At 36.1% G+C, this 12,848-nt stretch overlaps 1 protein-coding gene across 5 annotated transcripts; it reads left to right on the forward strand.

Annotated features, from left to right (window-relative positions):
• The first annotated feature begins 953 nt into the window (after positions 1-953).
• On the forward strand, positions 954-12,495 carry LOC132047202 (serine/threonine-protein kinase BLUS1). Of its 5 annotated transcripts, XM_059438154.1 has the most exons (22): positions 1,122-1,282; positions 3,729-4,099; positions 4,173-4,378; positions 5,085-5,339; positions 5,563-5,687; positions 5,802-5,846; positions 5,930-6,011; positions 6,113-6,181; positions 6,249-6,419; positions 6,524-6,589; positions 7,858-7,926; positions 8,025-8,150; positions 8,359-8,432; positions 9,254-9,520; positions 10,144-10,220; positions 10,341-10,417; positions 11,196-11,321; positions 11,394-11,436; positions 11,596-11,642; positions 11,880-11,941; positions 12,013-12,064; positions 12,253-12,495. In XM_059438154.1, exons 3-22 carry the CDS (start codon positions 4,211-4,213, stop codon positions 12,274-12,276), a joined length of 2,025 nt encoding a protein of 674 aa, XP_059294137.1. In that variant the 5' UTR covers positions 1,122-1,282; positions 3,729-4,099; positions 4,173-4,210; the 3' UTR covers positions 12,277-12,495. The 5 variants fall into 5 exon arrangements, with proteins under 5 accessions (XP_059294138.1, XP_059294140.1, XP_059294137.1 ...); XM_059438155.1 differs by lacking the exon at positions 1,122-1,282 and adding an exon at positions 954-1,115 and having other exon boundaries at positions 3,729-4,378; XM_059438157.1 differs by lacking the exon at positions 1,122-1,282 and adding an exon at positions 980-1,115 and having other exon boundaries at positions 3,726-4,378.
• The last annotated feature ends 353 nt before the right edge of the window (positions 12,496-12,848 follow it).

The raw sequence follows: 12,848 nt of genomic DNA on the forward strand, positions 1-12,848 counted from the left end.
TGTTCTTTTTTATATACAATGCATGATGTGAGGGTATTGGTCATGTATATCCATATTTATCATATGTAACGTCATGTTGATCACCATGAACATGTACTTTTTCTTCTCTATGTATGTGCATGATTTTTTTCTTGTCATTTTGATGAGTGACACGATGCCTTTTCAAAGATGAATTACCAATTAAAGTTGATAAAACTCCTAGCAAAAAAAGACGTATGTCACGAGGTAGAAAGTAGAAAGCAATAAATGTGCATAAAATTAGTTAGCGAAGAAGTTCAACGTTGATAATCATATAGGAAAAGTCGTGTTTGTGGACTCATTTGAGTTCTCTGTTATTCGTTTCATTAATTGGTCGCTCGGATTTTTTGTTTCAGTTACACACTTAATTGCACATGTATAACTTTGTTTTTGTGTTCTAGTTAAGTCTCGATTTTGAAAAATAAATTGGGTTAACAATTAATGAATTTTGTTGAATTCAAAACAAGTGACACAATTTTTAGTATTGCAGTGTTAGAATTGGAAGAACTTTACCGGATTTATAGTTTCTTAAAAATTTATAATTCATAAATTCATCAATCTCTAACAAAAAACAAAAAAGAAGAAAAAATCCATCACAAAAAATATAAAACTTTCTAACAATAAATAATGGATATTAATTACGTGAAAAATGGAAATAAGAATCAAATTACACATTAACGATGCTAGTTTTTGATATAGGAGATTATTTCTCGATGCTACCAACGAAAGTTTACCTAATTTTTTGTAAAGTCTACTGTATTCATGTTCTAGCAAAATTAAGCGATCACCAAAGTACCTCCAAAATATCACAAAAGAAAACAAAAATTGTAAATCCGAAATTCCAAGTACCTTTTCGACATTATTGTCAAAATATATTCTCCTCTTTTTTCTCTCCCCGTTCTTTTTCTTTCCTAAAGAGTAAAGACACGTTCCTTTTTCTCATCAAAGGTGCTATCGCCCGAATATTGTTCACCAGTCAAACTTGTTTCTCCCAGAAAATTAAAAAAAAAAAAAAAAAAAAATCTTTTACATATAAATGTATAAATTTCCTCTCTCTTCAATAAACGGTGAAGATTCGATCAGAGACTAACTGCAAGGTAACAACAACTATAATATCCTCATCATCAATGGCGGAGTAGTCGAACCGTTTAATCTATAATTCAAACGACATAGTTTTACCTGGATTTGATTTTCTGTCAAACTTTAGTCAGATTTAGTCCTCGAAGTTTCTCTTTTTGCATATCAGCTCACATCGAAACCCTAGGTTTGTATTCATTTCTCACTGAAATTTGTTGTTAAACTTGTTAAGATATCAGATTTAAGATCGTTTTACTTGCTAATGATCAAATTTTACCGATAGTTCAGTATTTGTAACGTTTGCTTGTTTATTGGATTCATTTATTGTTATTACTTAATCATTTCCATGATGAAATGTTACTAAATTGTTTTAATTTGATGCGATTTATTGATTTTCAGCTGCATTGGAGTTGAAGTTATTAGGATTCTACTTGTTTTATGATTGTTGATTTAGATGTTGAATTGCTGTTCTATTGTTGAATTAATTGCTTTATTAGCTGAACTAATCTTATTTTGCCTGATTTTCTAATTTTTTTCTCTTATCTAGTTTGTGTGTCAAATAATTATAAACTATAACTGAAGTTGTTTATAATGCTGAAATGTTACCAAAATATTAGATTTTGGCACGATTTATTGATTTTCAGCTGCATTGGACTTGAAGTTATTGAGATTCTACTTGTTTTGTTATTGTTGATTTTAAATGTTGACTTGCTGTTCTGTTGTTGACTTAATTACTTTATTAGCTAAACTAGTCTCGTTTTGCTTGATTCTCTAATTTTTTGTTTTCTTATCTAGTTTGTTGTGCCGACTGGTTGTAATATGGTAACTGAAGTTGTTTATGGCATGGAGTACTCTCCAAAATTATCTTGTCTCTTTGCAATTCACTAGCTTGCATATTTAGGCTTTTTCTTTCCGTTACATTTTGCTAGTTTACAAATTCTCGTGGCCAATGACACGAGTGGTTTGATAGTGTTCATTTGGGATGTATTCGGCCAAAAATGCTTGTGTCCTTACGTTGTTTTTGTCGCATATTGAAGCTCATAGGGGACACCGCCAATTGAAGAAGCAAAACGTTTCTAATAGCTTAGTGGCATTTTATAATTTCTTAGGAGGTATATATACTCGACAAAGAAGAGCTTGTTCTAATCATTTGATTTTGGATCAAAGCTTTATGATCGAGTAGTGTCGTGATTCATGGGAAGTTTCTCTTTTCTCTGGTGGAAGATGAGTATGTAATGTCCTGAAGATGAGTACGTAATGTCCTTTCTGATTAAAAAAAAAAAAATTTAGAAAGATCAAGCTGATTTTTTGATAAACATACTAGAGTGGAGACTGGAGATTTGACATGGTAGTTAAACACACTGCTTGCCCCGTGCGAGAAAAAAAAATACATTTTTGCTTTGCCTCCTCTACTTTTCCTCTGCAAATTATTTTTTATAAAATTGTTACATTATAAAAAGTAATTTTCATAGATTATTAAATAATTGACCAATCTATACATTTTATTACATTTCAAACTACTATTCCTATTAGCTTTGGCGTTTGTTTAAAAAATTGGTGAAGAGTTTCAACCAATTTTTTTTCCATTTGTTCACAAAAAAACTGTTTTTCAACAAACCCCGAAGAAACAAAAGTTTTCCTGTTTTGGAAACATTGAAAGACACTACTTCTTGAAAGTTGTTTTTTAGTTTCGGCAAAACTAAAAAACTTTACGTTTTTGTTTGAAAATCATTTTTCTCTGCAAAAAATGCAATTTTATTTCCAAAACAGCTTTTTCAGAAATTTTGAAGCAACAGCTGCCTTAGAGCCCGTTTGGATTGGCTTATAAGTTGTTTTCAGCTTTTTTGAGTGTTTGGCTGGCCAGCTTATAAGCCATTTTGTGCTTAAAATAAGCCCAAAAAAATAAGTTGGGGTAGCCCAACTTATTTTTTTTGGCTTATAAGCTGTTTTTTTTAAGCTAAGCCAAACGGGCCCTTAATATGCTACAATCCATTTAAATATAACTTATAGGGGGTTTAATGAAAATGTGACAATGAAAAATATATATTTTCACATAGGTGACCTTGTTTTTCCCTTTTCATTATGTTACCCCCAAAACATTCTCTCCATTTATCCTATTCGGGTGGAAAGACATGACTACAAGTCATCCACGAGTTAACATGTCTTCATTGGGAGTCAAAATTACTCTCCTATGGGTAAAATGAATTCAAAGTATCCATGTATATATGAGAACATGGAATACAATTAACTTTCCCATTATTCCAACTGAAGAAAAGGGAAATTGTTCTAATTCAAAGTATCCCCTCGTTTATTAAATTTCCCATTATTCCAACTGAAGAAAAGGGTAATTGTTATCCAGAAGGCTGAAAACTATGGTAATTGTTCTCCAGAAGGCCGAAAACTATAGTCAATTTAGTGGGCAGCCTGTTGGATGCTAGATTACCTACTCTCTCTCTCTCTCTCTCTCTCTCTCTCTCTCTCTCACACACACACACACACACACACACACACACACACACACACACTCACACACACTCTCACACACACACTCTCTTACACACTCTTGTGTGTCTCATCTTATTTCAGTTTTCTTGTTTCTTCCTCTCATTATCTTCTTTCATATGTCCCAGCAGATTGCTTTATCAGTTCTGGAGTGAACTGAAGTCTCAGCTTCTAGTGGCAGATTGCATCAAGTCTTCGATTATTTTGGTACTCACCGATCGTGTTCCTGGATTGTATTCAGGTTGAATATAAGATTATCTCCGTGAGCAGTCTCACGGGATATATTGGCCAAGTTCGTCTGGCTTATTTTCACCTACATTTTCAAGCGTTGGCAGCAATATTGTGTTTGAAGGCGACCAAGGCAAGTCATTGTGATCAAGGTTGTTGGGGTATAAAACTTGTCAATCTGAGAGATAAGAGTCGAGGAATTGGATGTGCATTTAAGGAATCTATTCCTGTTGAAGTTATTGGTAGGGAAGTTCATCTCATGAGGTAGCTGGAGGTATAAAATATCTTGTGGATCACAAGCAAAATGCTATATAATTGGAAGAAGCCTCACATTCTTTTCTCTACAGTGGTTGATGGTTTTTATGTTGCAATATAACTAGCAAAGATGGAACAGCTATCAGAGAAAAAGTTCCCTGTCAATGCAAAAGATTATAAATTATATGAGGAAGTTGGAGACGGCGTCAGTGCAACTGTGTATCGGGCTCTGTGCATTCCTCTTAATGAGGTTGTTGCAATCAAGGTTCTAGATTTGGAAAAGTGCAACAATGACCTGGTAAGTCTGCTATCTATATATGTCATTTAGAGATATACTAGATGGAAATGCCCTGGTGTTAAATTTGCTCAGAAGTCAGAATGCTGGTGTTGCGATTTCCTTTTTAATTTAGATATGTTCTTGTTACGTGGTTACCTTTTCTAAAGTATCTTTTTTCCTTGAAAAGGAATTGGCAATACTGTATGAAGGTTGCATGACTATACTTATTTGATCCATCTACATAAGGAAGCTATGTCTACTATAGATATAGACATGTACTAGTCTATACTATTAATAAAGCCCCAACTCCTTTGAGTAAATATCTTGCTCCTCCCTATCTTGGACATTCATTAATGTTTTAAGCGCAAAATATTCCCAGGTTTATATTACTAGTTGTAATGAAGATAGGACTGCATTAGTGTGTTACTACACTCTACTATCTGCTTTTAAGCCGTCATCTCTGATAGTTCTTTCATACATCTTTCTTAGATTAATCCATCTTTTATTAAATAATTAATCCAAATTAAATATAAAAACTAAAGTTCTGACTAGCATTCACTTGTGCAGAATGTACCACATGTCCAGTAATTATTTTGGTAGAATGTGCCACAATTATTAATATCGATAGTCCCTTCTACGGGAACTTTTTTAAGGAGCATTCTTGGGCCTAAATGTATGCCTCGTTTTAGTTGCTGAAACTTCCAGAATATTTTTGTGATTTGAATAGGATGGAATCCGGAGAGAGGTGCAGACCATGATCTTGATTGATCATCCAAATGTATTGCGTGCACACTGCTCATTCACTGCAGGTCACAGCCTTTGGGTTGTCATGCCATTCATGGCTGGAGGATCTTGCCTTCATATCATGAAATCTTCTTATCCTGATGGTTTTGAAGAGCCTGTAATTGCTACATTATTGCGCGAGGTCCTCAAAGCCCTTGTATATCTTCATTATCATGGACACATCCATAGAGATGTAAAGGTATCACTGTGTTATCTTGTTTAGTGGAATAACAGTTTAAGCATTCTTTTCTCCGTGTCAATAACATTTTCTTTCTTCATTGTTAACCAAATTGGCAAAGTTATTTTCACGTGGGAATAGTTTTTAGCTAATCTCATATGAGCTACTCTCATTTTCCTGACTCCAGTGTAGGTACTTAAGCCAGTTTTCAGCTTTGACTTATTATTTTAGTATTTCTCTGCAGGCTGGGAACATTTTGATTGATTCAAATGGTGCTATTAAATTGGCAGATTTTGGAGTTGCTGCTTGCATGTTTGATACTGGTGATAGGCAGCGTTCAAGAAATACTTTTGTTGGAACTCCATGCTGGTAAGTTCTGTAGGCTGCGGTGAGGTGTAATTTTTATTTGTTAATGTCATCATTATAGGGACCGACTCTTTTACTTGTAATTGCAATCCTTTTTTTCTTTTGAATCTTAATTAGGATGGCTCCCGAAGTGATGCAGCAACTGCACGGATATGATTTTAAGTAAGTATCTTATCTGCATATCGGTTCTGTTGTTGGTTCTAGGTCACCTCCCATACCTTCTAATAATTGCTTCAAATTAACAGAGCTGATATATGGTCGTTTGGAATAACAGCCCTTGAGCTTGCTCATGGTCACGCCCCATTCTCCAAGTACCCACCCATGAAGGTTGATGGATGTTCTTTGCTATACAAAACAGTCTAGGAAGTGGTTCCAAGTTTTATGTAAATTCATTCTTTTGTGATCCTTTGTTTCTCCTGGTAATTCAGGTTCTGCTGATGACCCTACAGAATGCACCTCCAGGCCTGGACTATGAACGGGACAAGAGATTCTCTAAGGTTTGTTTGTTTGACAAGCTTTTCATTCATTTGAAGTTTGGTTCTGAGGTTTTTGGTGCTTGTGCAGTCTTTTAAGGAAATGGTTGCTGCTTGCTTGGTAAAAGATCCAAAGAAGCGTCCGTCTTCTGAAAAGCTTTTGAAGCACCCTTTCTTTAAACAAGCACGAGGAAATGATTATTTGGCACGTACGATCCTTGATGGCCTCCCACCTCTAGGTGATCGTTTTAGGATGCTTAAGGTCTTGTAACCATCTTATACTGTGCATTTCTGGCTGATGGCATTTCCGAATTATACGGAAATCATATGTGATTCTGATTTTTGCAATTTGAACTGGTCTATCAGGCTAAAGAAGCAGATTATCTTTTACAGAACAAGGCAATGTATGAGGACAAGGACCATTTATCACAGGTGAAAACTGATGTGCCTAAACTGCAGATCTATGTGCTAGGAGAAATCTCATGGTTCACAAAAGTATCCGCAGCATCTTTTTGTGTTTCATTGCAGGAATTAAAGCATTTTGCCGCTTTGGTTTTTTGTCCATTGGTTGCGAGTCTATTTTTATTGTACTCATGAAGCTTCAATACTCTAAAGTCGCTAACTTCGCATATCAAATGAAAATGAGAAATGCTCCCTCCCCTCTTCTCCCAATATTTTTTTTTTTTTGTATCAGCAAGCAAAAAGATGCCCCCTTTATTCTCATTAGTAATAACTTCAGAAATCATAAGAGTTAGGTCTCTAAACAACACTTCATTTTTGTACGTGTTATCCCATTGATCTGATTTTTACCTCGCTCTTAATTTTTTTTGAAGAACTTGCATAAACATGTTTTAACCTAGCACTTCTGACTACAACATAAGTTATCATCATCATCATTGTGGTTGGTAATTAAAATTACTACCTCTATTATTGTTATTGTTATTATTATTATACACATGCATCGAGTTTGTCAGAGTATCTACTATTATTCGAGCATACGACAAATCTGGATAATAAGCAAGATGAGGGGCTGTATTCTTTCCTCTCTTTTCTCAAACATTCACCAAGATTTTGGATAACCATAGTTAGCAGTGGTGTGCAGTTGTATTTGAAAGCTCACTCAGAGTTGTAACCTTGTTAACGATTATATAGTTGAGAGACATGCTAGAATGTGTATAAAGATTTGAGAAGACTTCAATGAGTTTGGGGAACTGAGCTTGTTGTTGCTATCGGATATAATTCCATCACAAACTATATCACATTATATAGCTGTTTCTGTTTTAGTTTTGGAGGTCAAAGTATACAAATGACTGTTTTGTGTTTTGTTGTAAATATACTTCTAACGCTTTCAATTTAGAGAAGAATTATTATTAGAGCGAATTTGGCTCAAATAGAGCGAAACGGAAATAGACGATTCTTAAAAATGACATTAACTATGTTACAGATTGAGGTGTTGCTGAGTGATTCTACTTAAAAGAGAGCCTTGATGTGTTTTGTTTCCATCATATTTGAGAAATCAAATTTGGCGTCAGATGTTTGTGTTGCTTATGCAAATTAACCACATTTAAATTTTTATAGCTTGGTTTGTAGTTATATCCCGGCTGATGCTAGACAGTGGCCTTAATTAATATGTATACGCATACATATATTTACCAATCTGATCAATTTCTTAATGTAATTCTGAACATTCACCGATGCAGCAAGAGTACATTCGTGGTATCAGTGCTTGGAATTTCAACCTCGAGGATCTGAAGAACCAAGCTGCCCTTGTATGTACTTATTGTCCATTCACTTAAAATAATTAATCTTAGGTAAAACTGTCTAGTGTCTATTAAATTAATTTATCCTTTCGTTATGGTATCTGTAGCTTCCGGATTATGACGACATTCCAGATGCTGAAGATTCAAGTACTAGGGGGAAGCTGCGGGAGGGGAATGGTGATGTTGGTTCTGTAGCAGAAAGGCCTAATCAGTCGAGTGTTATAACTCATGAGGTATTCATATTAACCATGTTGAAGTACTCGTTACTTCTCTTTATTTACTATTCCTTCTCGATGGATTTATGCTGAAATAAGCGTTCCCAAACCCTTATCATAGACTCAATTGCCTCCAGTTTGCAATCTCTTCAGACTGGATATTTTTACAAGTTCTTCAAATGTGTCCTCCATTATCAGATTTATGATTGTCGTCGTCTCCATTCAGGATGAGCTAAATGAAGATCATGATTTGGACGGTTCACTTGCTGCATTTCCTATTAAGCCTCTTCAAGCACTCAAGTAAGAATTTTGTCTTCTTCGTGGTTCTGCTTCTTTGTTGGCATTTGAAAGTAAATCCATCAGCACCAACCCAGTTATAGCAAGTTGGTTTTATAATCCAAATGTGTGTGTTTATATAGTTATAGTTAATTCTTTCCATTTGGAATGTGGTATTCTTTGGAAGAACAACCCTGTTTATGCTTTATAGGTTTGTCTTGGTGAGTCTGGAACATTAAGGAGAGTGACGTCGAAATATGAAAATCCGGCTTGATGCTTAAGTGCTGTGTGTATAATCACCCAAGGTATAAATTAGCATAACGGTCATGCTAGTAATGTGAATTCTAATGCACATGTCGCCTGCTGATATGGAGCTCATGACAGCCATGCATGCCTCCATATTCACATAAGGTCTATGACTGGTTTTCTTATGTGAAAGATTTAGAAGTTTTGGTTCTCATTGAGTTAAATAATGTTGTCCAACCTTTATTTTGTCTGGAATCTCTTTCAACTACCTCCTCCTGTGATTGGACTTGAAAGCATACTTGCGCCAGATTAACAGATGAATGAAGTAACCTGCTCACAGAGTAGAAAGTGAGGACAAGTTTGTTAAAGGACACGTCAAAAAAAAGGAAAAGCCGGTTAAGCCTAAAAGTTCCAGAAAGAGTGTTATTCTTATTATTATTTTTTAGGAAAGAGTGGAATTATTATATTTTTGACTTATTAGATGGGGGTAAGGTCTGCGTACATCGTACCCTCCCCAGACCCCACTTGTGGGAATGCACTGGGCATGTTGTCGTCGTTGTGAAATTTATGTGTATATGAAATGTTGTACCACAATGCAGGGGATGTTTTGATATGTGTGAAGATGACATAACTGCTAGTAGTCCTAGTTGGGAAGATGCTATGCGATCAGAGTCTAATCAGCAGAATCATATGGTGTCACTAACAAAAGTTGAGGACCAAGACAGTGGAAAAGATGATGGTGAGAATCTGCGACAGAGTAGCTCCTTGCCGCGTTCTGTTATTCCAGAGAATAAAAAGTTTTTTAGTGGTTCACTGCTCCAAGATAACGCTCTTTCACCCAAAAAAGTTGTTACTAATGGCGAGAGGTATATTTATTTGTTGTGTTCACAATTGAACTGCTAGAGTTGGTCAATGTATTCTGAAAAATGCTGTTGCAATATTGATGAAGATAGCTATAATAGGATGGTCATACTACGTATGTGCTAGTAGATCATGGTATTCTCTCATAAAGGAAGGAAGAGTAGTTAAAATTTGTAATCCTAAGTTAATCGATTCTTGTTCCTGAAGTAGATATAATTCAATTGAAAATAACACCAATCTGCAAAGATTATCGAACTAGGAAGTAGTGGGATTCTTGTGCTTTGAGGGTTCTGAATATCTTGAGTGCTCTAATTGTGTGGTGTTGACTGAATTGTTAAGAGTACTGAGGTGCTTCAAGTTCCAGCCATTTTTTACTTAGATTTTGACCTCTGTGATGATAGTTTCTCTAGAATGCACCACCTAAGACCTACATGATTCGAGTTTTGATGTTAGCTGCATGTATAAACCTTTTGTTGGGTCTGTGTCATCTTCAAATCACATGGAAACCCTTGCCTAGTAAAATATGAGATGCATAGGTGGCTCGTAATGTGCAATGATTACATTTTCCATATTTCGAGCAGTAAATTGTTGTTTCAAGCTGTGTTACGTTGTTTCATTCTATATGCAGGGAATATCAACATCCAAAGTACCAGTCTGAACGAAACTATAGCGGTCCATTGCAGTATCGACATAAAAAAGATTTAGGTAATCCTGTTCTGAAAATGTATTTAGACTTGGTGATGTTAAAACACAAGTTCATCCTGATTTTATAAATGACTCTGTTTTGATACCTTTCTTCTGAATCTCTGGATATGCTTTTCACAGGAGAAGATTCATCAGAAGGAGCTGTTGTCCAACGCAAGGGACGTTTTCAAGTCACATCAGCAGATCTGAGTCCCAAGGTATACATCTTGTCGGGCCTTTCTTGCATTCATTGTCAGTCCAGCTATAATAATGCATTATGAACCCGCAAGGGTGGCTCAGTTGGTTGAGCATGGGGCTTTCATAATGGAGGTCTCAGGTTCGAAACCCCCTGCCTACGACAGCAGGGGATTTGCCTTCTGGGTCGAGCTCGTCGCACGGGGCTTGCCTAGTGCGGGTTACCTCTCCTGTGTGGTTTGCGAGCTATTGCACAGGAGCTGGGTTTACCCTATGCGCACCCAAAAGGGTAGCGGCTGCGGGTTCCATGTCATCAAAAACATAATGCATTATGAAGGGGATTTTTCTGCATTTATATGGAAATAATTGTTCATGGTTTATCCATTAAAATGATTGGGTGCCATCCAGTTTCACCATAGTCTCTGTTGCCCATTTCTAAAAATGAAAAAACCTTCCAGGTTGGTTTGGGGGAAATTTGTTCTTTGGTTTTTGTTGGATTCTGAGTTTTTATTAAAGATCTCTTAATTAAGAGGGGTCAAGTATTTGTATGTTTAATAGTTAAGACCGTTCTTTGCTTCTTGCTACACAAGCATAAAATGATTTCTCAGGGAATTTTCATTTTTAGTACTTTCAGCTGCTGTCTCCTTTCTATTTGCTAAGTGAGTTGCTTTGTGCATGGGTTTCTTTAATTTCACTTTCAGCCTAGGCTTCCCTATTTGGTGTTCTAATGGTTAGTGTCGAACTTAACAATCTGTCTTTTGCCGATGACTTCGTAACCATTCCCTTCTTTCATTCGTTCAGGAACCTACAAGCTCTTTCTTTAACCCAGTCCATGGAGGTTCTACTAGTCCAAGCAATCTAAGCCTAACAACTGCTTCACTACTTCCATCATTGCAATGTATTCTACAGCAGAATACTTTGCAAAGGGTAATTTCTACTACATCAAAATTTTGTGCATCTCTGTTATCCGGTGCTAATCCGTTCTGCATCTTGTTATAGGAGGAAATACTGAAACTGATCAAGTTTGCGGAGCGAGGATCTGGTACTTTTTCTATTTACATTTCGTCATCACATTTGACCACCACTACTGAATGTGCACAACTTTGTTGCATGTGGATTGTAGCTACTTCTCCTTTCGATGTTGAATGTTAACTGCATTATGTGTTGCCCCTGACTGGCTTGTTATTTACATCTGTTTCAGTCAACCCTACAGACATGGCTGAAGCTGGGACTAGTGATCTTCCGCAGGTAATTGGTTGTAAATGGTGCCACATCGTTTTGACAACAACTAATTTTAGTTATTAAAAGAGATAAGACCAAGAATTAGGAAATAAGAGTGTTGGAGAGATACCAGTTATCCCTGTGACCATTAATATGTTATGAGTGGGGTATATGTGCCCTATCCCATGCATGAGTGTGTAAAAGTAATGTCTGGTGCATGGCATGCCCCTGCATCCTCCTAACATCAACACTGCCATTCTGCAGACTCCTGCTGCTTCTGCTAGGGAGAAAGAACTGCAATCAGTGGTCATTCAATTGCAACAAAGGTGTGATATTCTTACACAAATTTGAACTTGGTTCCTTGTAGTTTTCAACTAAACTCTTTATCAATTTTCAGCATTGGAAGTCTTGTGGAGGAGTTGCAGAGACAAAAGATGAAAAATGTTCAGGTTTGTGTCGCACAATTGTCGGGAAAGGCTTTCCTTTATTTTCTTCCAAAGTTCTGAATTCTTTTTAAAACAAAGTTGAAAAATTGAAAATGAAAATCTGGTGCTTCTTTTTGCTTGCACGTGATATTAAACCTTCCAAGTAACCATTGATGAATGATTTTCTCAAGTTGTCATTTCTGGCTTTGCAGTTGGAAAAGAAATTGAATCGCTGATAAAGAAAAGACTTAAGAGGATATGAAGGTTGCACCACATTGTTGGTGAAGTAGCTCCACATGCTTGTCCCAGGGCACATTGTTAAGTTACTTGGCGAGTGGATTGTTGTATTTTTTGTGTACCATATGTGTGAATGTAAAGTAGGCACCCAAATTTTGAGATGCTATTCATTGTCAGAATATCGATTATCTATTGTAATATACCAATTCGGTAATGTATTTAAGTTCTTCAATATTTAGTTTTTGTGCGGTTTGCCCTTCAAAGGCACTGGTCTTTAATTTTTTCCCCTCAAATTGGTCGTCTTTAATTTTTTTTCCTTTGCCTATTCCCCGAGGGTCTGGGTTCAAACCCCAGCTCAGTAAAAAAAAAATTTTAAAAAAAAAAAAGAATTTTGCAAGGCAGAGGTTTGGATTCGTAAGGCAGAGTTTTGCATCCAAAACTCTTCCTGAGGTCTAACTTTGGCCCGAGTAGGCCTAATTTTGCTACGAAATTCTGTCTTGCCATTTTTTTTTTTTTTTTTTGAGTCGGGGTTCGGCGAAGGGCGAAAACTAAAGACCAGTGCCTTTGAAGT

This window comes from Lycium ferocissimum, chromosome 2 (assembly GCF_029784015.1).
Source record: "Lycium ferocissimum isolate CSIRO_LF1 chromosome 2, AGI_CSIRO_Lferr_CH_V1, whole genome shotgun sequence".
In the NCBI taxonomy this organism is placed as follows: Eukaryota; Viridiplantae; Streptophyta; class Magnoliopsida; order Solanales; family Solanaceae; genus Lycium; species Lycium ferocissimum.